General features: G+C 48.4%; 2 protein-coding genes across 3 annotated transcripts in view; one reads left to right on the top strand and one right to left on the bottom strand.

Moving 5' to 3' along the window:
- FBH1 (F-box DNA helicase 1) overlaps window positions 1-21,145 on the bottom strand; it is a 50,340-nt gene extending 29,195 nt beyond the window's left edge. Inside the window, exons 1-9 of one of the 2 annotated variants that reach the window (XM_083461047.1) lie at window positions 21,059-21,145; window positions 19,815-19,979; window positions 17,882-18,432; window positions 13,768-13,898; window positions 11,870-12,008; window positions 8,958-9,148; window positions 7,233-7,346; window positions 5,390-5,481; window positions 2,839-3,007 (exon numbers count right to left, since the gene is read on the bottom strand). In XM_083461047.1, coding sequence (XP_083317173.1) covers window positions 2,839-3,007; window positions 5,390-5,481; window positions 7,233-7,346; window positions 8,958-9,148; window positions 11,870-12,008; window positions 13,768-13,898; window positions 17,882-18,432; window positions 19,815-19,979; window position 21,059 — 1,553 coding nt within the window. In that variant the 5' untranslated portion in view covers window positions 21,060-21,145. Of the gene's footprint in view, window positions 1-2,838; window positions 3,008-5,389; window positions 5,482-7,232; window positions 7,347-8,957; window positions 9,149-11,869; window positions 12,009-13,767; window positions 13,899-17,881; window positions 18,433-19,814; window positions 19,985-21,052 lie in introns of both variants that reach the window. The other variant, XM_083461048.1, reaches the window with a different exon arrangement.
- IL15RA (interleukin 15 receptor subunit alpha) overlaps window positions 1-21,291 on the top strand; it is a 237,522-nt gene that overhangs the window by 92,235 nt on the left and 123,996 nt on the right. The gene's annotated exons all lie outside the window — the stretch shown is intronic.

Raw genomic sequence — 21,291 nt, 5'->3', positions numbered from 1 at the left:
ACAGGGAGTGTGGCAAGATGCCCCAGGGGTCCCTTCTAATGCTGGAATTCTAGGATTCCAGGATCGTACGGGCTTGGAAGGGGTTTAGACAAATGGCTGATGTCAGGGGACAGCCATCGGAACAGGGAAGGGAAGCTGAGGGGCAGTTGGGTTACAGGGAACCTCTGAAAATCTTGCGGAGCAGTTTCTCTTCCTGTGGTGGGGAAAGCCCCACCTCCAGTGGGGAAAAGGGAAAGGGATAAGGGGATGCTGCTGGGAGCCCCAGAACCACTCCTGGTCAAGCCAGCCAGGAGGGAAGCACGCCTCTTCCTTCGCCCACCCTGCGCAGAGTGGTAAAATGCAAAGGAAGGAAGGAAAAGGCTGGGGGTGACTAAGGTATTCTGTTGGGGGACGACCCGGAAACTGTTAGATTTCTGTGTGTTGCCACTGTGCTCTTGGAGTCACAAGACTGTTTTGCATTCCAGAGATTCCAGGCTATTGGAAGTCTCACGGAAGACAGGAGACGGATGTGATGTTACCGGTTTCCTGTTCCTTTGTTGTTCAGTTGCTCTCTGCTCTCACAGAGAGAGCATGTATATTTCTTTTCTGTCTGCGTAGTTAGGAATAAAACTCTTTGCAATGTAGCTCAGTGTTTCCCAACCTTTTTTGGGCAAAGGCACACTTGTTTCATGAAAAAAATCTCGAGGCACACCACCATTACAGCCCCGTGACGTCAGCGCGCAGCATCACGCCGGGAGGGACGCACGAAAGTGTAAGTTTCAATTTTTTCCCCTCCCCCTTGCCTTCCTTCTGTGCCAACCGCCAAAAAGCCAAGAAAAAAGCCAAGACTTTAGGGCAGCAGGTCGACACGGAAGAAGCTCCTACCTAAGGACAGGTGCGACGGCCGTGTCCTCTTCTGCCACACTTGGCAGCCCTGCCTCACGGTCGTGACTCCCACCCTGATTTCTCCCCGCAGGTCGAGCGGCACAGGCAGCCCAATGTGTCCAGCCCAGACACAAGCCCCGCTTCCCCACTCTAGATCCTGAATGCGACCAAGTGCTCTGGACTCCCGAGCAGGGTGGGAAAGAGGACTCGCATCTGGTAGCCTCCGGGCTCTTCGCCTGCTCGAGGGATGGCATTGCAGGCAAGCTGCCGGCCGTCGCCATCGCCGCCCCCTCATGCGAGTGGACCTGCCCGGAGTGGTGGGCCGGGGGAGGCTCGCTCTCTGTGGGGATGTGGCCCGCACGTGCGGCCACGCTTCCTCCTGCCCAGGGCTGAGCTCCTTACCCGCGATCTCGGTCTCGCGCACGCGGATCCCACTTATTCCGAAGCTCGCGCCACTAGCCGGGGCTCTCACACCGTGCCAGGGTGAGGCGGCGCGGCCCACTGACGTCATCGCGGCTCGCTGCCGCCCTCGACATCCCTGTTCCCTCCCCTCCCTCGGGTCGCCGTGGTTACCGAGGACTGCAAGCTGCTCGGGCGAGCGTGGGGCATTAAGTGGGAGAAGGAAAATTAAAATTAAAACTCGCCTGAAGGCCGCCTCTCTGGATATCTTTCGAATTTTTTAATTTTTCCCGCGGCACACTAGTGTGCCGCGGAACACCGGTTGGGAAACACTGATGTAGCTCATATTTTCTCACCCTTCCATGCGGGCTGGATACTCTGCAGAATTAGAGAATGGGCCTGGAGCCTCATCAGGTCGTTAATCACGTCAGAGGACTCGACCGGAGGAGTAGCTCAGTTGAACGCAAGTCCGACAGAAACAACCACTCCCGGATTCTGCTAGCGACTGAGGCAGACATGAACTTGTGGTAAAGGTAAAGGGACCCTTGACCATTAGGTCCAGTCGTGGCCGATTCTGGGGTTGTGGCGCTCATCTCGCTTTACTGGCCGAGGGAGCCGGCAGCCAGCATGACTAAGCCGCTTCAGACGAACCAGAGCAGCGCACAGAAACGCCATTTACCTTCCCGCTGGAGCGGTACCTATTTATCTACTTGCACTTTGACGTGCTTTTGAACTGCTAGGTTGGCAAGAGCAGGGACTGACCAATGGAAGCTCACCCCATCGCGGGGATTTGAACCGCTGACCTTCTGGTCGGCAAGTCCTAGGCTCAGTGATTTAACCCACAGCGCCACCCACGTCGCTGCGCTGTAAATAGTTTTGCACCGAAATAAAAACCTGTAAGAGACAGGTCTGAGCTCTGACTGGTTACTCACGAGCAACCACCACGCCATCTGACAGCTGTAAAGCTTACTAGCTAGGATAGCTGTGTGGATCCAGAATTGGCCTCCACAGTCATTTACGGACTCATTGTTAAAACCGTGTTTACGGAAGAGAATCTTCCTCGGCTACGAGTGATTGCCAAAGAAGAAGTTCTGCCCTCCACTGTCAGAGGCAGCAACGCTTCTGAAGACCAGTCGCTAGGAACCACAGGAGGAGAGAGGGTTGGTTCTGTGCTCAGATAATAATAATAATAATAATAATAATAATAATAATAATAATAATAATAATTTATTATTTATACCCTGCCCATCTGGATGGGTTTTCCCAGCCACTCTGGGCAGCTTCCAATAGAACACTAAAATACAATAACTTATTGAACGTTAAAAGCTTCCCTAAACAGGGCTGCTTTCAGATGTCTTCCAAAAGTCTGGTAGTTGTTGTTCTCTTTGACATCTGGTGGGAGGGAGTTCCACAGGGCGGGCGCCACTACCGAGAAGGCCCTCTGCCTGCTGCCTCCCCACATGCATCTGGCCGGCGACTGCAAGAACAGGATTCTGGCCACTGATGGGCCATTGAGGGTGCTGCTTGTGTTCCTGCATTTAACCAGGGCACATCCACGAGAAGGCTGCCACTTACTTTTTCCCGACTTCCTTGAAGGCCAAGGAGTGGACCGTCTTGCACGTCACGTTTGGGGGGAACCTCTGCGCCGCCTGATCCGCAATGGTCCTGTTGAACGCCAGGTACAGGAATCGGAGCTTGGACCATTTCTCAGCGTACCTGATCAGGGTGGAAGTCTTCCCTGTTCCTGAGGAGGAAACGGAAACTCAATCCATAGTTCCAACACCGTAGCGCAGATTGTGGCTGGAGCAGCTACGATGTTCCAAAACCTGCTGGACGGCTGACCGCTGGCCACGTGGACTGGGGTTGATGGGGGCGGGAAGTCCAACAAGACTTATATAGATACAGTGGTACCCCGCAAGACGAACGCCTCGCAAGACGGAAAACCCGCTAGACGAAAGGGTTTTCCGTTTTGGAGGCGCTTCGCAAAACGAATTTCCCTATGGGCTTGCTTCGCAAGACGAAAGCCCATAGGGAAATCTCCGGGGACCTCTTTAAAATGCTAGCGGTGGGGAGCAAAGCCTTTCCCCCCCCCTCCGGCCTTCAGAAGAGGTCCAGGAAGGCTGGCGGGGGCCGAAAGGCTTTGCTCCCCAGCGCCAGCATTTTAAAAGCAGTCCGGGATAGCAGGGAAGCGCTTCCCGCTATCCCGGACGGCTTTTGAAGGCAGGAGATCCGCGAAGCCTGGGCGCGCTGCGCGCAGGCTTCTGCATGCTGGCAAGTCTCCGCCAGCAGCGGCAGCGCTGCCGCTGCTGGCGGAGAGGTCCGCAAAGCCTGGGCGCGCGGCGCGCAGGCTTCGGTATGCCGGCAAGTCTCCGCCAGCAGCGGCAGCGCTGCCGCTGCTGGCGGAGAGGTCCGCAAAGCCTGGGCGCGCTGCGCGCAGGCTTCGGCATGCCGGCAAGTCTCCGCCAGCAGCAGCAGCGCTGCCGCTGCTGGCGGAAAGGTCTGGGAAGCCTGGGCCGGACAGCTTTTGAAGGCAGGCGGGGGGAGCAAAGACTTTCGCCCCCGCCAGCCTTCAGAAGAGGTCCAGGACCTCTTCTGAAGGCTGGCGGGGGGCAAAAGTCTTTGTCCCCCCTGCCTGCCTTCCCAGGGGCTTTTAAATCGCCCCGACAGCGGAGAAGTCCTCCGCTGTCCCGGGGCGATTTTAAAATGCCGCCCGCCAGCATTTTAAGATCGCCCCGGACAGCGGAGAAGCCCTCCGCTGTCCCGGGGTTTTTTAAAATGCTGGGGGTGGGAAGAAAAGCCCTTGTTCCCCCCCCCCCAGCCTTCAGAAGAGGTCGGGGGACAGACTGTCCCCGGACCTGGTCTGAAGTCGGTTTCCCTAGGAACGCATTAATTGATTTTCAATGCATTCCTATGGGAAACCGTGCATCGCAAGACGAAAAACTCGCAAGAAGAAAAAACTTGCGGAACCAATTAATTTCGTCTTGCGAGGCACCACTGTAAAGAGCTATGTTCTGGTTAGTTACAGTGACGGAAATTGAAGCAACAACTGGCTGTACTCTGTCAATTCAGATATATTATTATCATCCTTTTCATTGCGTATTTATTTATACCCTGACTTTTTCCCTGACGGAGACTCAAAGTGTTCTATACGTTATAAAATACAGAATAAATATACAGTGGTACCTCAGATTAAATACTTAATTCGTTCCGGAGGCCCGTACTTAACCTGGAACTGTTCTTAACCTGAAGCACCACTTTAGCTAATGGGGCTTCCTGCTGCTGCCGCGCAATTTCTGTTCTCATCCTGAAGCAAAGTTCTTAACCCAAGGTAATATTTCTGGGTTAGTGGAGTCTGTAACCTGAAGCGTATGTAACCTGAAGCGTATGTAACCTGAGGTACCACTGTATATTCTATAACATATATAAACATTACTCTGCAGCCAGGCCTTTGGCTTATTAATATTCTACAGCCTTTTAAATGTGTCTGTGGGAAGCGGGGCTGTTGGTTTGCGGTTTTCGTCTGAATTATTTACTTGTGCTTTTATCTTGTATTTTTATTCTGTGAACTGCCCTGAGGTCATGTTATGAAGGGCAGCATAATAATAATATGATGAAGATGATGATATATAAATCTGGTCTACATATACTAAGTAAGTTTATTCGTGGCCTGAATAAACCAAGGAATTGTCACCAGAAAATGGCACAACCATCACCAAAGGGTAGGGAGAGTTCAAAAGGCGCCATGCGCCACCAAGCGGCCATTTTAAGGCCTGTACGCTTAAGGCCACAAAGTAGTATAAACACCGGCAACTGGGAAACACTGGCCTGCAAGCGCTCCAGTTGGAGAACAGCCTTTGCCAAAGGTGTCATGGGCTTTGAAGACACTCGAACTCAGGACACAAGGGAGAAACGTGCTAAGAGGAAGCTACGTTTGGCAAACCCTCACCGTGATCAAATCCCACCCAGAAACCTATGTCCCCACTGTGGAAAGATGTGTGGATCCAGAATTGGCCTCCACAGTCACTTACGGACTCACTGTTAAGACCGTACCCATGAAAGAGAATCTTACTCGGCTACAAGGGATCGCCAAAGAAGAAAGATTCTGTGTTGACTTAAGCCACCTTACCTGCAAAAGCGATGATTTTCATAACCTCCCTTGGTGCAATTGTGTGATTTAAGATATTCTGCTGTTCACAAGTGAGTCGTGTATCAGGGTTGCTGAAGAAAAGGAGCAAAACCAACATGGATTAATGAAACGCTAGAACACGGCATGTGTTCACGGCATGGAACACAAACCTAGACAGCATCTTAAAAAGCAGAGACATCACCTTGCCAACAAAGGACCATATACTAAGCTATGGTTTTCCCAGTAGTGATGTATGGAAGTGAGAGCTAGACCATAAAGAAGGCTGATCGCCAAAGAATTGATGCTTTTGAATTCTGGTGCTGGAGGAGACTCTTGAGAGTCCCATGGACTGCAAGAAGATCAAACCTCTCCATTCTGAAGGAAATCAGTCCTGAGTGCTCACTGGAAGGACAGATCCTGAAGCTGAGGCTCCAAGACTTTGGCCACCTCATGGGAAGAGAAGACTCCCTGGAAAAGACCCTGATGTTGGGAAAGATGGAGGGCACAAGGAGAAGGGGACGACAGAGGACGAGATGGTAAGACAGTGTTCTCGAAGCTACCAGCATGAGTTTGACCAAACTGCGGGACACAGTGGAAGACAGGAGTGCCTGGCACGCTGTAGTCCAGGGGGTCACGAAGAGTCGGACACGATTAAACGACAACAACAGAACATGGCAATCAAATGAGCCCCCGTTCTCCGAATCTGTGGCAGCCCCAACCAGTCCCGTGAGGGAGAAAGCTGATACAGGAAATTTTCCTCCCTCTCTCATCACACCAGAACTCATCCAATGAACCTGAAACGTTGGAAGATTCAGGAGGGCTTGCAAGGCAAGCTGGCAATAGCCGCTGTTCATTTCAGCTTTCAGTATGCGGATGATACCCAGCTCTACCTCTCTTTCAAATCAGAACCAGTGAAGGCAGTGAAGGGCCTGTGTGAGTGCCTGGAGGCGGTTGGAGGTTGGATGGCGGCTAATGGATTGAGGCTGAATCCTGACAAGACAGAAGTACTGTTTTTGGGGGACAGGAGGCGGGCAGGTGTGGAGGATTCCCTGGTCCTGAATGGGGTAACTGTGCCCCTGAAGGACCAGGTGTGCAGCCTGGGAGTCATTTTGGACTCACAGCTGTCCATGGAAGCACAGGTCAAATCTGTATCCAGGGCAGCTGTTTACCAGCTCCACCTGGTACGCAGGCTGAGACACTATCTGCCTGTGGACTGTCTGGCCAGAGTGGTGCATGCTCTGGTTATCTCCCGCTTGGACTACTGCAATGCACTCTATGTGGGGCTACCTTTGAAGGTGACCCGGAAACTACAACTAATCCAGAACGTGGCAGCTAGACTGGTGACTGGGAGTGGCCGCCGAGACCATATAACACCGGTCTTGAAAGACCTACATTGGCTCCCAAGTATGTTTCCGAGCACAATTCAAAGTGTTGGTGCTGACCTTTAAAGCCCTAAACGGCCTTGGTCCAGTATATCTGAAGGAGCGTCTCCACCCCCATCGTTCTGCCCGGACACTGAGGTCCAGCACCGAGGGCCTTCTGGCAGTTCCCTCACTGCGAGAAGCCAAGGTACAGGGAACCAGGCAGAGGGCCTTCTCGGTAGTGGCGCCTTCCCTGTGGAACACCCTCCCACCAGATGTCAAAGAGAACAACAACTACCAGGCTTTTAGAATACATCTGAAGGCAGCCCTGTTTCGGGAAGCTTTTAATGTTTGATGTATTATAGTATTTTAATATTCTTTTGGAAGCCGCCCAGAGTGGCTGGGGAAGCCCAGCCAGATGGGCGGGGTATAAATAATAAATTATTATTATTATTATTATTCGACGTGAAGACAGTAAGTACCTGCACTGAGGGCCTCTTTCGTATGCGGAGCTGCCCCATTCCGGCTCGACGAATGTGGTGCCGTTGTTAGAATTCTCCAGGAGATAGAGGCAGTAGAAAATGCTGTAGTGAAACCTACAAGGACACAGAGAGAAGGAGTGTATGAATCGAAAGAGGTCCCTAACAGCATAAGCGAGGATGGAAAAAACAAACCTAGGTAACAATATACAGATGTCAGCATAGGGAAAAACATGGAAAGGGGATTTGAGATTCACAGCATGTTATACATTAAAATAAAATGATGCTAAAATGATGTATCGCTGGTATTTAACCCCGAGTAAATTAGCAAAAATGTATAGGACTAGTTCAAATATCTGCTGGAAATGTAAAGAAAAAGAAGGCGCCTTTTGCCACGTGTGGTGGAACTGTAAAGTAATAAAAGAATTATGGGAAATGATATATAATAATAATGGTAATAGTAATAGTAATAGTAATAGTAATAATAAAATAAATAATAATTATTATTATTATTATTATTATTATTATTATTATTATTTATACCCCGCCCATCTGGCTGGGTTTCCCCAGCCACTCTGGGCGGCTCCCAATCAAGTGTTAAAAACAGTACAGCATTAAATATTAAAAACTTCCCTAAACAGGGCTGCCTTCAGATGTCTTGTAAAGATAGGATAGCTGCTTATTTCCTTCACATCTGAAGGGAGGGTGTTCCACAGGGCGGGTGCCACTACCGAGAAGGCCCTCTGCCTGGTTCCCTGTAACCTCACTTCTCGCAATGAGGGAACCGCCAGAAGGCCCTCGGTGCTGGATCTCAGTGTCCGGGCTGAACAATGGGGCTGCAGACGCTCCTTCAGGTATACAGGACCGAGGCTGTTCTCTCAGGACTGGTGTTATGCGGTCCTGGCGGCCGCTCCCAGTCACCAGTTTAGCTGCCGCATTCTGGATTAATTGCAGTTTCCAGGTCACCTTCAAAGGTAGCCCCACGTAGAGCGCATTGCAGTAGTCCAAGCGGGAGAATGAATTGAATTTTTAAAAAAATAATATGTACCGTATTTTTCACTCTATAAGACGCACCTGACCATAAGACGCACCTAGTTTTAGAGGAGGAGAACAAGGAAAAAAATGTTCTTTCCCACTCTGCTCAGCGCATCTCCAGCAAAGCGGGAGGAGAAATGGAAGGGGCTCCGTTTCTCTTCCCGCTTCGCTGAAGGGGCGCTGCGCAGTGAAAGCTGCGCAGCGGCTCTCCAGCAAAGCGAAGCCAGGAGAGCAAGAGGGATCGGTCCGCCCCAATCCCTCTTGCTCTCCTGGCTTCAGCGAAAGCTGCGCAGGCTGCATTCGCTCCATAAGACGCACACACATTTTCCCTTACTTTTTAGTAGGGGAAAAGTGCGTCTTATAGAGCGAAAAATACGGTATATATTGCATACCACTGCTTCATTTTTAAAAAATCAAAGGGGTTCACGGCACAGAACACACAAAACCATACAATAAAAGCATTTTAAAGAGTTAAAGACAGGTATCAAATTAACCACTGGGGAAGGTTATATCCTTAACTGCCTCTGCAAAGGCCTGGCGGAACGGAAAAGTTTTCAGCTGGCGTTTAATAGTTGGTACAGAAGGAGTCAAGACAAACGTGCGTCTACGTTCAAGGATGCAACTTGGGTTTCACCGCTGCTGGGACCCTTGACTGCCCTGCCCCCTTTTAAGCCCCTTCCTTGGCAGACGTACCTGTTGCTGATGTGAATCTTTTTATCCCGCATGGCAAACAGCAGAGTGGCCATGCAGTACAGAACTTCCATGACGTCCACTAGCGAGAGGCTGGAACTGGGTCTCCTTACAGAAGCCACCAGCTCCTGAATGTCAGAGACACCTCCAGAGATCAGCACGATGGTAGCAAATATGGCCCAAATGTACGGAGGCTGGAAAGGATATTTTAAAAAACAAGAATAATTAGGTTCATCACAAAGTTTTATGTTTTATTATGTTTTTAGATATGTTGGAAGCTGCCCAGAGTGGCTGGGGCAACCTGGTTAGATGGGCAGGGTACAAATAATTTATTATTAGACTTTAGAAATGCAATTTACCAGGCCTAGTTCCAACATGGAACTGTCAAAGGATAACAGAACTTACTGTGCTTTTCAGTGTACAAGACTAGGTTTTTTTAATTTAAAAATTAGGTTCAAAATTGTGGGTCGTCTTATACAGTGGTGCCCCACAAGACGAATGCCTCGCAAGACGGAAAACTCGCTAGACGAAAGGGTTTTCCGTTTTTTGAGCTGCTTCGCAAGACGAATTTCCCTATGGGCTTGCTTCGCAAGACGAAAAACGAAAACGTCTTGCAAGTTTGTTTCCTTTTTCTTAACACCGTTAATACAGTTGCGACTTGACTTCGAGGAGCAACTCATAGAACGCGGTGTGGTAGCCTTTTTTGAAGTTTTTGAAGACTTTGGTGATTTTTGAAGCTTTTCCAAAACTTATTTTAAACTTTTAAAACTTTTTTTGGGGGGGTGGATTTTGGGTTGGGGTGTTTGGAATTCAAGGACTTGGTGTTGGGGAGGGGTTTGCAAGAATCTGGAAGCTTGTGTTTTTTTTCTGCATTTTTATTATTTTCTGTGACCATTGGTCCACTCTGCTGTTTTATTAAAAAAAATTCTGGATTTGAATTTCTGTGTGGTGGGTGGCTGGGGGAACAGTTGAGGGGGTTCTTCAGCAAGAAGCAAAGAGTGGAAGAGGAACCTTCTTCGAGTTGTCCCCCAGAGTCTTAGAAAATGTACTGTACACTTTGTTGATTTTTAAATGTTTTTCTGTCATGTTTAGAAACTTAATTTATTGTTCCTTCAATTTTTGAAATGCTCTTTACAGTATGTGTGCCTTTAAAGAGCACTTAATAAACTCTTGTTGTACCAAATTTGGCTTTGTTTGGACTTTTTTTGACCATAGGAATGCATTAATTGAATTTCAATGCATTCCTATGGGATTTCGTGCTTCGCAAGACAAAAAATTCGCTAGACAAAAAAATTTGCGGAACGAATTAATTTTGTCTTGCGAGGCACCACTGTACACGGATACAATCTCTCCCCATTTTCTCATTTTGGAGTCCACAAAAATAGGGGGCGTCTTATACATGGGGCATGTTATACAGGGGAAAATATGATAGTTTATTAACGCAATGCGTTTTGAGCACTTGAACAGCATGAAAAAAACAGGCACCCACCAGATGTTTTAGATCACAATTCCCATCAGTCCCAGTCAGCATGGATGATGGGATTCGTAGTCCGAAATGTCTGGTGGGCAGCAGATTGGAGAAGGTTGTGTTACAGAAACACTGATCTTGCGCTTTGCTTCTCACAGTGAGGGAACCGCCAGAAGGCCCTCGGAGCTGGACCTCAGCGTCCGGGCAGAACGATGGGGGTGGAGACGCTCCTTCAGGTATACTGGACTGAGGCCATTTAGGGCTTTAAACAACTTAATTTCTTAATTCTGGGTTTTAAAAAATAGGGGTCTTCTTATACATGGAAAAATACGGTAATTCAGAAAGGCTGATGAACCTAGTACAGCAACACCCGCTTTCCAACAGGATAATTGTTTACACCAATGGCTCTCCCCCCTTCGTGTCCTCTAGGGAACCCCCTGATTCATGAACCACTGATTTAGACCTTCCTGTCACCTTTTCCCAGTAGTGATGTATGGAAGTGAAAGCTGGACCCTAAAGAAGGCTGATTGCCGAAGAATGGATGCTTTTGAATTATGGTGTTGGAGGAGACTCTTGAGAGTCCCATGGACTGCAAGAAGATCAAACCTATCCATTCTGAAGGAAATCAGCCCTGAGTGCTCACTGGAAGGACAGATCCTGAAGCTGAGGCTCCAAGACTTTGGCCACCTCATGAGAAGAGAAAACTCCCTGGAAAAGACCCTGATGTTGGGAAAGATGGAGGGCACAAGGAGAAGGGGACGGCAGAGGACGAGATGGTTGGACAGTGTTCTTGAAGAGACCAGCATGAGTTTGACCAAACTGCGGGAGGCAGTGGAAGACAGGAGGGCCTGGCGTGCTCTGATCGAGGGGGTCACGAAGAGTCGGACACGACTAAACGACTAAACAACAGTCACCTTGCATGCTCAGTGTGTCACAAGCAACCCTTTTAATTGGGGTTCCATTGACCTCAAAGCCCCCTTAGTGACAGCCACAAAGTACCATATTTTTCGCTCTATTAAGACGCACCAGACCACAAGACGCACCTAGTTTTTGGACAAGGAAAACAAGAAAAAAAATATTCTGAATCTCAGAAGCCAGAACAGCAAGAGGGATCGCTGCGCAGTGATCCCTCTTGCTGTTCTGGCTTCTGGGATGGCTGCGCAGCCTGCATTCGCTCCCTAAGACGCACACACATTTCCCCTTACTTTTTAGGAGGGAAAACGTGAGTCTTAGAGAGCAAAAAATACGGTAAATACACACACACACAAATGGGGAAGGGGACTGAGAGCCAACTCAGTCAACTCTCCTACGGTACGATGCAATGCACGTTTACTCGGACGTAAGCACCACCGGGCTCAACGGCCACATACTGCCAGGTCCGGTGGGATCGCAGCCTTATTGCAGCAGAATATGCAGAGTGCGGAGAGAATAAGCATGCCACGCTTACTCCCGCGTTGGGGCTCGACAGCTCAGGCAGCCAGCTGGCAAGGCAGGCTTCGGCCTTGGGAAACAGAGAGTGGTTTGTCAAGCACTGGCGAATCGCTCTGGGGTCCCAGCAGTGACGGCTCTTCGCAGAAGCAACACATCTGTGTGGAAGCAAAGCAAAAAAAGAAATAATTATGGTGTTAGGGGACCCCTCATACACCAGATCAGGAATGTCTTCGCAGGAAATGACAGACCGTGGTACCTTGGTTCTCAAACGCCTTAGTTCCCAAACGCCGAAAACCCGGAAGAAAGTGTTCCGGTTTTCTAACTGTTTTTCGGAAGCTGAACGTCCAATGCGGCTGTTGGCTATCGTTTCCGGGGCGCCTGCACCAATCAGAAGCTGCGCCTTAGTTTTCGAACATTTCGGGAGTCAAATAGACTTCGGAAGCTGTACGCTGGCTCCCTCGGCCAATAAAGCGAGATGAGCGCCGCAACCCCAGTCATCCGCGACTGGACCTAACAGTCAGGGGTCCCTTTACCTTTACATTGCTTATTGCTTTGATTTTATGGACCAGTGGCCTCGTTAGAGAGTAAAATTCATCTTAAATTGCTGTTTTAGGGGTTGTTTTTAAAAGTCTGGAACGGACTAATCCATTTTGCGTTACTTTCTATGGGAAAGCGCGCCTTGGTTTTGGTTAATCCAGAATGAATTAAGTTTGAGAACCAAGGTACTCCTTGACAATCTCTATACAGTGGTACCTCGGGTTAAGGACTTAATTTGTTCCGGAGGTCCGTTCTTAACATGAAACTGTTCTTAATCTGAAGCACCACTTTAGCTAATGGGGCCTCTTGCTGCTGCCGTGCCGCCAGAGCACGATTTCTGTTCTCATCCTGAAGCAAAGTTCTTAACCTGAAGCACTATTTCTGGGTTAGCGGAGTCTGTAACCTGAAGCGTCTGTAACCCGAGGTACCACTGTACTTAACGTTTGTAGGTTTGTGCAGATGGAGGAAAAGGCATTTGCACACTCTTGTCTCCTTACATAGTTTCGCTGTTTTGAACCCGGGGAGCTTCAAACAGAAAACTTTCCCCTTTCCACCTCTTTTTCCCATCCTCCTGCTTTTGATTTTTTCTTATTCCCTAAGTTTACTCCACTTTTGGACTCCTGAACACATTAGCTGGGCCTTATCTGTTTCTGCACGGGTCATACTGACATCCCATTCTCAGGCAAAGAGGTAAGGCCCAGCAGCCAATGCCACTTGAGAAGCAAAAAAAAATTAAAAATCAGATTTCTTAAAATTTAGAATGGATTTTTTAAAATTTAAATTGATTTTTTTAAAATTTAAATTGGATTTTTAAAATAAAATGCTTTTGGAGGAAAAATCCTTCTAAAGATAGTTTTCTATTTAAGTTACATTATAGTCCAAAGGCTATTCATCAGGAAATAAGGATTTGTTTTAAGTTTTTCATGTGTGCCAAAACTCAAGTCTATGGGTTTAAAAACAAAAAAAAGTTTAACCACATTAGTTAACAAACATGGATAAATTTGCGATATTATTGCTTTAGTTAAATAAATTGTTATTAAGGAAATGGCTATTTTTCTCCTTCCAATAAAGTACAGCAGAAAAGTTGTCCAAACAGAAACAGTGAACTTTTTAAACCTCACCATAATTTCGTAATTATGTGTCTATGTATTTCTGATAGTATAACCAAATCAGTAATTTTTTTAATATAACTGTAAAAACAACTCTGAAAATTTATTATTCCAAAAATGGAAGCTTCATCTGGTTGTAAATGTTAAGAGTATACCAGCAGGAATGAGTCTTTCCGTAAAATAATAATGATTTAAATCCGAGTCTTACTGACGAGTGATTTAAAATCGATTTGATTTAAATCAAATCCACCCTGGAAGCATCACTCACCGTAAAAACCCCAGCGGAAAGTGGCTCTGCTTTGGGGTCAGGTCATAACGTTGAAGGATTGCCTTCACAGTCAGCTGGGCCTCGGTCTCGGACTTCAGGTACTTGTAGTACAGTTTTTTCCAAGGAACAAACTGCAAAACACCAAAGCAATACATCAGCTCCTTTCTAGAAACCGAACGAAGTTTAATTTATGCATTCTTCCCTCCCAGAGGAGTAAAACAAGCAGTGTTAGGAACTCAGGTATAGTGACCTGTGAAAAGGATCTAGGAGTCTTGGTTGACCACAGACTTGACATGAGCCAACAGTGTGACGCGGCAGCTAAAAAAGCCAATGCAATTCTGGGCTGCATCAATAGGAGTATAGCATCTAGATCAAGGGAAGTAATAGTGCCACTGTATTCTGCTCTGGTCAGACCTCACCTGGAGTACTGTGTCCAGTTCTGGGCACCACAGTTCAAGAAGGACACTGACAAACTGGAACGTGTCCAGAGGAGGGCAACCAAAATGGTCAAAGGCCTGGAAACGATGCCTTATGAGGAACGGCTAAGGGAGCTGGGCATGTTTAGCCTGGAGAAGAGGAGGTTAAGGGGTGATATGATAGCCATGTTCAAATATATAAAAGGATGTCACATAGAGGAGGGAGAAAGGTTGTTTTCTGCTGCTCCAGAGAAGCGGACACGGAGCAATGGATCCAAACTACAAGAAAGAAGATTCCACCTAAACATTAGGAAGAACTTCCTGACAGCAAGAGCTGTTTGACAGTGGAATTTGCTGCCAAGGAGTGTGGTGGAGTCTCCTACTTTGGAGGTCTTTAAGCAGAGGCTTGACAACCATATGTCAGGAGTGCTCTGATGGTGTTTCCTGCTTGGCAGGGGGTTGGACTCGATGGCCCTTGTGGTCTCTTCCAACTCTAGGATTCTATGATTCTATGACCTCCCATCGGATATCAAGGCAATAAGCAACTATCTGACTTTTAAAAGGCATCTGAAGGCAGCCCTGTCTAGGGAGGTTTTTAATGTTTAATGCTGTATTGTGTTTTTAATATTCAGTTGGGAGACGCCCAGAGTGGCTGGGGAAACCCAGCCAGATGGGCAGGGTATAAATCAGTGTTTCCCAACCGGTGTTCCGCGGCACACTAGTGTGCCGCGAGACGTTGCCTGGTGTGCCGTGGGAGGGAGGCGGGCGAGTCGGGCGGCGAGAGGCGGGGCGGCGAGAGGCGGGGCGGCGGCGGCGAGGAGAGGCCGCTCAGCACGGGGCTCTCGCCGTCTGCCTGCCTGCGTGGCGCTGACGTCACGGGGCTGTAACGTGCCCCACATAGGCACACGCGGGGCGGCGAGCGAGCTCCCTCCCACATCCCATCGCCGCTCGCTTCGGCCGGCCTACTGGGCTGTCGCAGGCGGAAGGCCTGCGCATGCGCGAGGTTTTTGCGCCTTCGGGATTCCCTTCACGCCTTCCTCCTCCCGGGTCCTTGAGAGCGCGGGAAGCGGCAGCGCGAGACCGGCGTTGAGCCTGGTAGGTATTGCGCTTGCCAAGGCAGTCATTTGGGAAATGAAAACTTGCAAAGCAAGCAACCAGTTCAATCTGAAGTACGTGTATGCTTAATATCCTGTATCTGAAACCTGTTCTGCCCCCTCCCCCACACTTGGTGCCATTTTCATCTACACATGCAGCAGAGTAAGTTGACCCAGAATAGTACCAATTCAGATGGCAGATGGGAGAATGACAGTGCTGAATGCTTTCCCATGTAGAACAGTCCCTGCAAATAAAAACCTAGCATATTTGGAAGAGGGATGCTAGCCTAACCATTACCTTCTATGCTGTTACTATTTTTTTTTATTTTTTTTACATAAGTAAAAAGTGACCTTTCCCCATCTGGCATGGTGGTGTGCCTCGAGATTTTTTTCATGAAACAAGTGTGCCTTTGCCCAAAAAAGGTTGGGAAACACTGGTATAAATAATGGATTTATTATTATTTATTATTCTTTATATAAGCTAATCATCAAATGGCACCTTAAACCTAGGTTGCGGTCGCCGCAACAGACGGTATAGGTCCCTTTTCTCCTCAGTGAAATTTCTTCTTCATTTCATTTCTGTACCGCTTTCGATTTCAAAGGAAAAAAGATCTCAAAGCGGTTTACAACACATTAAAAGATCCCGTAAAACAATCCAGGATAAAACGAACGCAGGGGAAATATTTCACATCCTACTCTAAATGGCATTTTGCTTTCCTGCTTAATTGATGGAGCTGCCCTATAGCAGAAGTTCTCTAGGAAGCCAGCGGGGTGTCCTAGTTAAGAGTGTCCTACTAGGACCTTGAAGATCTGGGTTCAAATCCCCACTCAGCCAGGAATATCTCTTAACCCATGGCTAGGCAAACTAAGGCCTGGGGACCGGATCCGGCCCAATTGCCTTCTCAATCTGACCTGCAGATGGTCTGAGAATCAGTGTGTTTTTACATGAGTAGAATGTGTGCTTTTATTTAAAATGCATCTCTGGGTTATTTGTGGGGCATAGGAATTTGTTATTTATTTATTTTTTCAAAATATAGTCCGGCCCCCCCACAAGGTCTGAGGGATAGTGGACCGGCCCCCTGCTGAAAAAGTTTGCTGACCCCTAAATTAACTTACCTCACAAAGTCGTTGTGGGGATTAACGGGGGAGGGGAGTGAAGCATGTATTATTCTTATTATTTATCAAATTAATATACAGTGGACGCTCCGGTTGCGAACGTAATCCATGCGGAATGCATGTTCGCAACCTGTAGCGGTGTGTCTGCGCACGAGCAGATTGCGATTCGGCACTTCTGTGCATGCGCAAAGCGCAATTTAGCAATTCTGCGACTGCCGAAACCTGGAAGTAACCCGTTCCGGTACTTCCGGGTTTCGGCACGTGCGTAACCTGAAAAAATGCAACCAGAAGTGTCTGTAACCAGAGGTATGACTGTACTGCCCTATATCCAGAGGTCTTAGTGCCGTTCACAGAACAAAAATCAAAATATAAAACCACAAAATATATAATCAAAATAAAAACAACCACCCAATAACTCTCCCTGCCCCCCACCAAAAAAACCCCCACATTTTAAAAGGGCATAGGATGTGAAATCAACCAAAGGCTTGGTTAGAAAGGAACATTTTCGCCTGGTGCCTAAAGGTGTAGAATGAAGGCGCCAGGCAAACCTCTCCCCATGTACTCCTTGGGAGGAAAACGGTGGGATATACCGTATTTTTCGCTCTATAGGACGCACCAGACAATAGGACGCACCTTGTTTTTTTGGGGGGGAAGGAAACAAGGGGGGGGGATTCTGAATCCCAGAAGCCAGAACAGCAAGAGGCTTCTGGGATAGCCTCTTGCTGTTCTGGCTTCTGGGATAGCCGCTGGGATAGCTGGTCTAGCTTTGCGCGAAGCCTCCACAGGGCACGGGAAGCCTTCATCCCTGTGCCCTGCGGAGGCTTCTGGGACAGCCCGCAAAGCCTCCGGAGGGCAGCGGAATGAAGGCACTCTGCTGCCCTGCGGAGGCTTTGCGCCGCTAACCCCGAAGCCTTTGGAGCGCAGCGCGAGTTCCCGCTGCGTTCCAAAGGCTTCAGGAATAGCCACTGGAAGCCTTTGGAGCACAGCGGGACCAAGCGCTGCGCTCCAAAGGCTTCGTGTTCCTTTTGCTGAAGCCAGGAGAGTCTTGCCGCTGCGCTCCAAAGGCTTCAGGTGGCTATCCGTGAAGCCTGGAGAGCGAGAGGGGTCGGTGCGCACCGACCCCTCTCGCTCTCCAGGCTTCAGCGAAAGCAACGCATAGCCTCCGGAGGGAGCGTTCCCTCTGCGCTTTGGAGGCTTCACGTTGCTTTCGCTGAAGCCAAGGAGCCTGCATTCACTCCATAGGACGCACAAACATTTCCTCTTAATTTTTGGAGGGGAAAAAGTGCGTCCTATAGAGCAAAAAATACGGTACATTAAAGCAATAAATATGCCTTTCTGCTTAAGAAAGCTGGAGGGGCCAGTCGGGCGGAGATGTCAGTCGCTAAACCTGGCACCCAGAGATCTCCACGTGGCCACAATGGGGCCCATGCCAGTTGCAAAACACACCTGGCTAATTTCTAACGCAACCGAGGAGGAAGCATCGCTCACCTGCGGGTCGGAGATGATCTGATGCCAGCGATGAGACACCAAGGTGAGGCTCTGGAAGAGATGGGCCGCGGGCACGAGGGCAAAGATCTCGCGGAGAACCTCGTCGGGCAGCTGCTCTATGTTTCCCTGGGGAACCTCCCAACACGGGGTCCCCAAGAGCCCAAAACACGCATCTGGCAGAGGATCAATATCGAAGTCATTGGCATCCGGCTTGAGGCTTCCATCAGCCCAGGGCTGCTCAGATCGCTGCCCCAGTGGTGGTTTTTCATCCTGGTCCCACTGGTCACTGCCCGCCCCGAGGTTGTTGGGGCTCTCAGGGAAATGTGGCCGTTTCCTGGAAGCCATCAGGGCTGGGTCCCCGTCGTCCCCGACTGCAGAGCAGGACTCCTTCGGGTCTAAGAAGTCATCGTGAGCGAAAAAGGATTCCAGGAAGTCTACCTCCTGTTTGCACTCAATGTCTTTTGCCACGACAGCTGCACATCTAGGCGGTTGGGGTTTGCTTCTGAAGTAGTCGGTGATGCTGCTTTGGTGGCCCACTCCTCTGACGGAGACTGGAAAGGAATCACAGAATCTGTTTCCAGTCTTCCAGCACCCTTCCCCACAACATCTGGTACCCTCCAGATGTTCTGGACCACACTGGTCCTGGCCAATAGGGCCATTTTGAATGACAACGCCCATTTAAGGTGTACAGTGGTACTTTGGTTCTCAAACTTAATCCATTCTGGAAGTCTGTTCCAAAATCAAAGCGTTCCAAAACCAAGGCGCCCGTTTCCATAGAAAGTAATGCAAAATGGATTAATCCGTTCCAATCTTTTAAAAAGAACCCCTAACATGAATTTTACTATCTAACGCAGGGGTCAGCAAACTTTTTCAGCAGGGGGCCGGTTCACTGACCTTGTGGGGGGCCAGACTATATTTTGGAAAAAATAATGAACGAATTCCTATGCCTAGCAGTTCCTAGCAGTTCGAAAGCACATCAAAAGTGCAAGTAGATAAATAGGTACTGCTCCGGCGGGAAGGTAAACGGCGTTTCCGTGCACTGCTCTGGTTCGCCAGAAGCGGCTTAGTCCTGCTGGCCACATGACCCGGAAGCTGTACGCCGGCTCCCTCGGCCAAAAAAGCGAGATGAGCACCGCAACCCCAGAGTCATCCACGACTGGACCTAATGGTCAGGGGTCCCTTTACCTTTTACTCATGTAAAAACATGATTCCCGGACCGTCTGTGGGACAGACTGAGAAGCATAGCTGTCAACGTTTCCCTTTTTTAAAGGGAAATTCCCTTATTCCGAATAGGATTCCTCGCAAGAAAAGGGAAAAGTTGATAGCTATGCTGAAAAGGCGATTGGGTTGGATCCAGCCCCTGGGCGTTAGTTTGCCTACTCATAATCTAAAATGAAAGCAATAAACAATGAACTGCAGTCACACTTTCAATCTATCAGTAGCTGAACTAGGTTCCACAGTCACAAAAACCAAACAAAAAAGCCACAAAAACAAAAGCGCAAATAGCAAAGAAAGACAGACCGCAGCGTAACCCTCAAAATGGAAGTGTGGCATATTCTCCCAAGAAAAGTTCACAAACTGGAACACTTCCTTCTGGGCTTACAGTGTTTGGGTTCCAAGTTGTTTGAGTACCAAGGCGTTTGAGAACCAAGGCGCCACTGTAGTTTTAACCCATCCTAGAGGCTGTTACCAGGGCTGCCCCTCAGCCGCAAACATCTCCTTTCCTCATTTCCTCACCCCAACAACCCTGCAGGTTAAAAGCTGAGACCCAGCAATTTGCTCCAAGCTTAGCCAACTGAGGTTGCCCACCGCCGATTTACGGAAGCAAGAGTTTTGCCCATGGCTTCCCCCAAACCCGAGTTGAAACCCCACCACCTGATATTTAGCAGAGATCGCCCACACACTTCCAGCCCCCCACCACAGGCTGCTATACCTCGGGGGTGCTTTTTCGTCCGGTAAGTTGGGTATAGACCTCTGTGGACGTCTTGGCTCCCTTGTCTCCAACCCAAAGGCTGCGTCAAGGATGAGGCCCCTTCCGGGCTCTGGTTCAGAGCTTCGCACTCAAAGGCTGTTAGACGAAGCTGCTTATGTCGTCTCACTGTCCTCAACAAAATGGTAAGTAATCACCCTTTTTTGAGTGTTAATTCAGTATTGGAACAGGTGAGGCAATGCTAAGAAACTCAGGTGCATAAGCTAATTGCCTTAAATGTAGGTTACAGTCGCCACAACAGTCTCTGTGACCTTTTTTTTTTTGTTACAATGAAAATTATTATTGCTATTATAACTATTGATTTTACTGGAAGGGCTGGTGCCCTGCTGTTTTTACTGCAATTATCTGTTTGCGTGTAACACAACTTTTAAATTTAAATACAGTTTTAATTCTGTTAATTTTTTCTTTTAATTAATTATTCCTCCTCAGTGTTGTTAGCTGCTCCTGTTTTTATCAGTAAGCCACCTCAAGGCTCTGTCAGGGAAAGAAAGGTGAGTTAATATTAAGGATAGTGTGCTAAAAAAAATTTAAAAACAACTAATGATTTATTAAATAATCTATATGCCGACACATCACAAAAAGCACACAGCGGCTCGCAACTAAGTGAAAACATAGTTCGAAACTCCCATTTTTCCGGGCGCATTCTGCGACAGGGAATTTCATTAGTGTGAGCAGTTTCTGAGCTCTTGGCGCAGTTCTGCGCCTAAGATTTCAGATTAAAACTGCAGAGCGGAAGGAAAGGGGGACCTTTTTCTGCCTCTGAAGACTGGAGAAGAGACCCTTTTAGGATTATTAGCGGAGTGAGCAGGGGAAGGAATAGATCCAGAGAAAAATGGACTTAAAACCATAAAACTAGACACACACACACATACACTCACCCAAATAAAAAGAGAAACTTAAAAGCAAAAAGCAGATTATAAAATTACACACAGGCTCTGAAATGCACACATAGTAACAGAAAACCTATGGATTAAAATGCACAGAAAAAAGTGATTTCCTGCCATTTTTAAAGTCCCAGCAAATTTCCTCCCAAAATAAACATGCAATTCAACCTAATTTAGTAACAGCCCCAATATATCTAACACCCCACCCCATGCAAACCAGGGTTTTAAGGCCATTAGCCTTCATTTGCAGTTAATTAAGGGTGTGGATTAACAATTTCCCTTTTCCCCTTCCCAGACTCTCACTCTCATCTTGGAAGCAGGAAAGAGGCGTCGCCTTTGCACGCCCACCTAACCCGCCACCAGGCTTTTTGCTTCGCGCAGCCTACACGGCTAGGCGCCTAGACCCCGCCCTCCCTTGATTGACGCTCCTGGCGAGCCATAGAGCTCGCCGACCCGCGGGCTCTTCCGGGTTCGGCCGAGCCATTGCCAGGGCTCCGAGGGCACGAGCGGACACGTTGCCCGGAGTTTGCTGACGT

Source organism: Podarcis liolepis (assembly GCF_965112155.1).
Source record: "Podarcis liolepis genome assembly, chromosome: 10".
Taxonomy (NCBI): domain Eukaryota; kingdom Metazoa; phylum Chordata; class Lepidosauria; order Squamata; family Lacertidae; genus Podarcis; species Podarcis liolepis.
The sequence above is the reverse complement of the archived record's forward strand: the minus strand, read 5'-3'. Positions and strand labels throughout refer to the sequence as shown.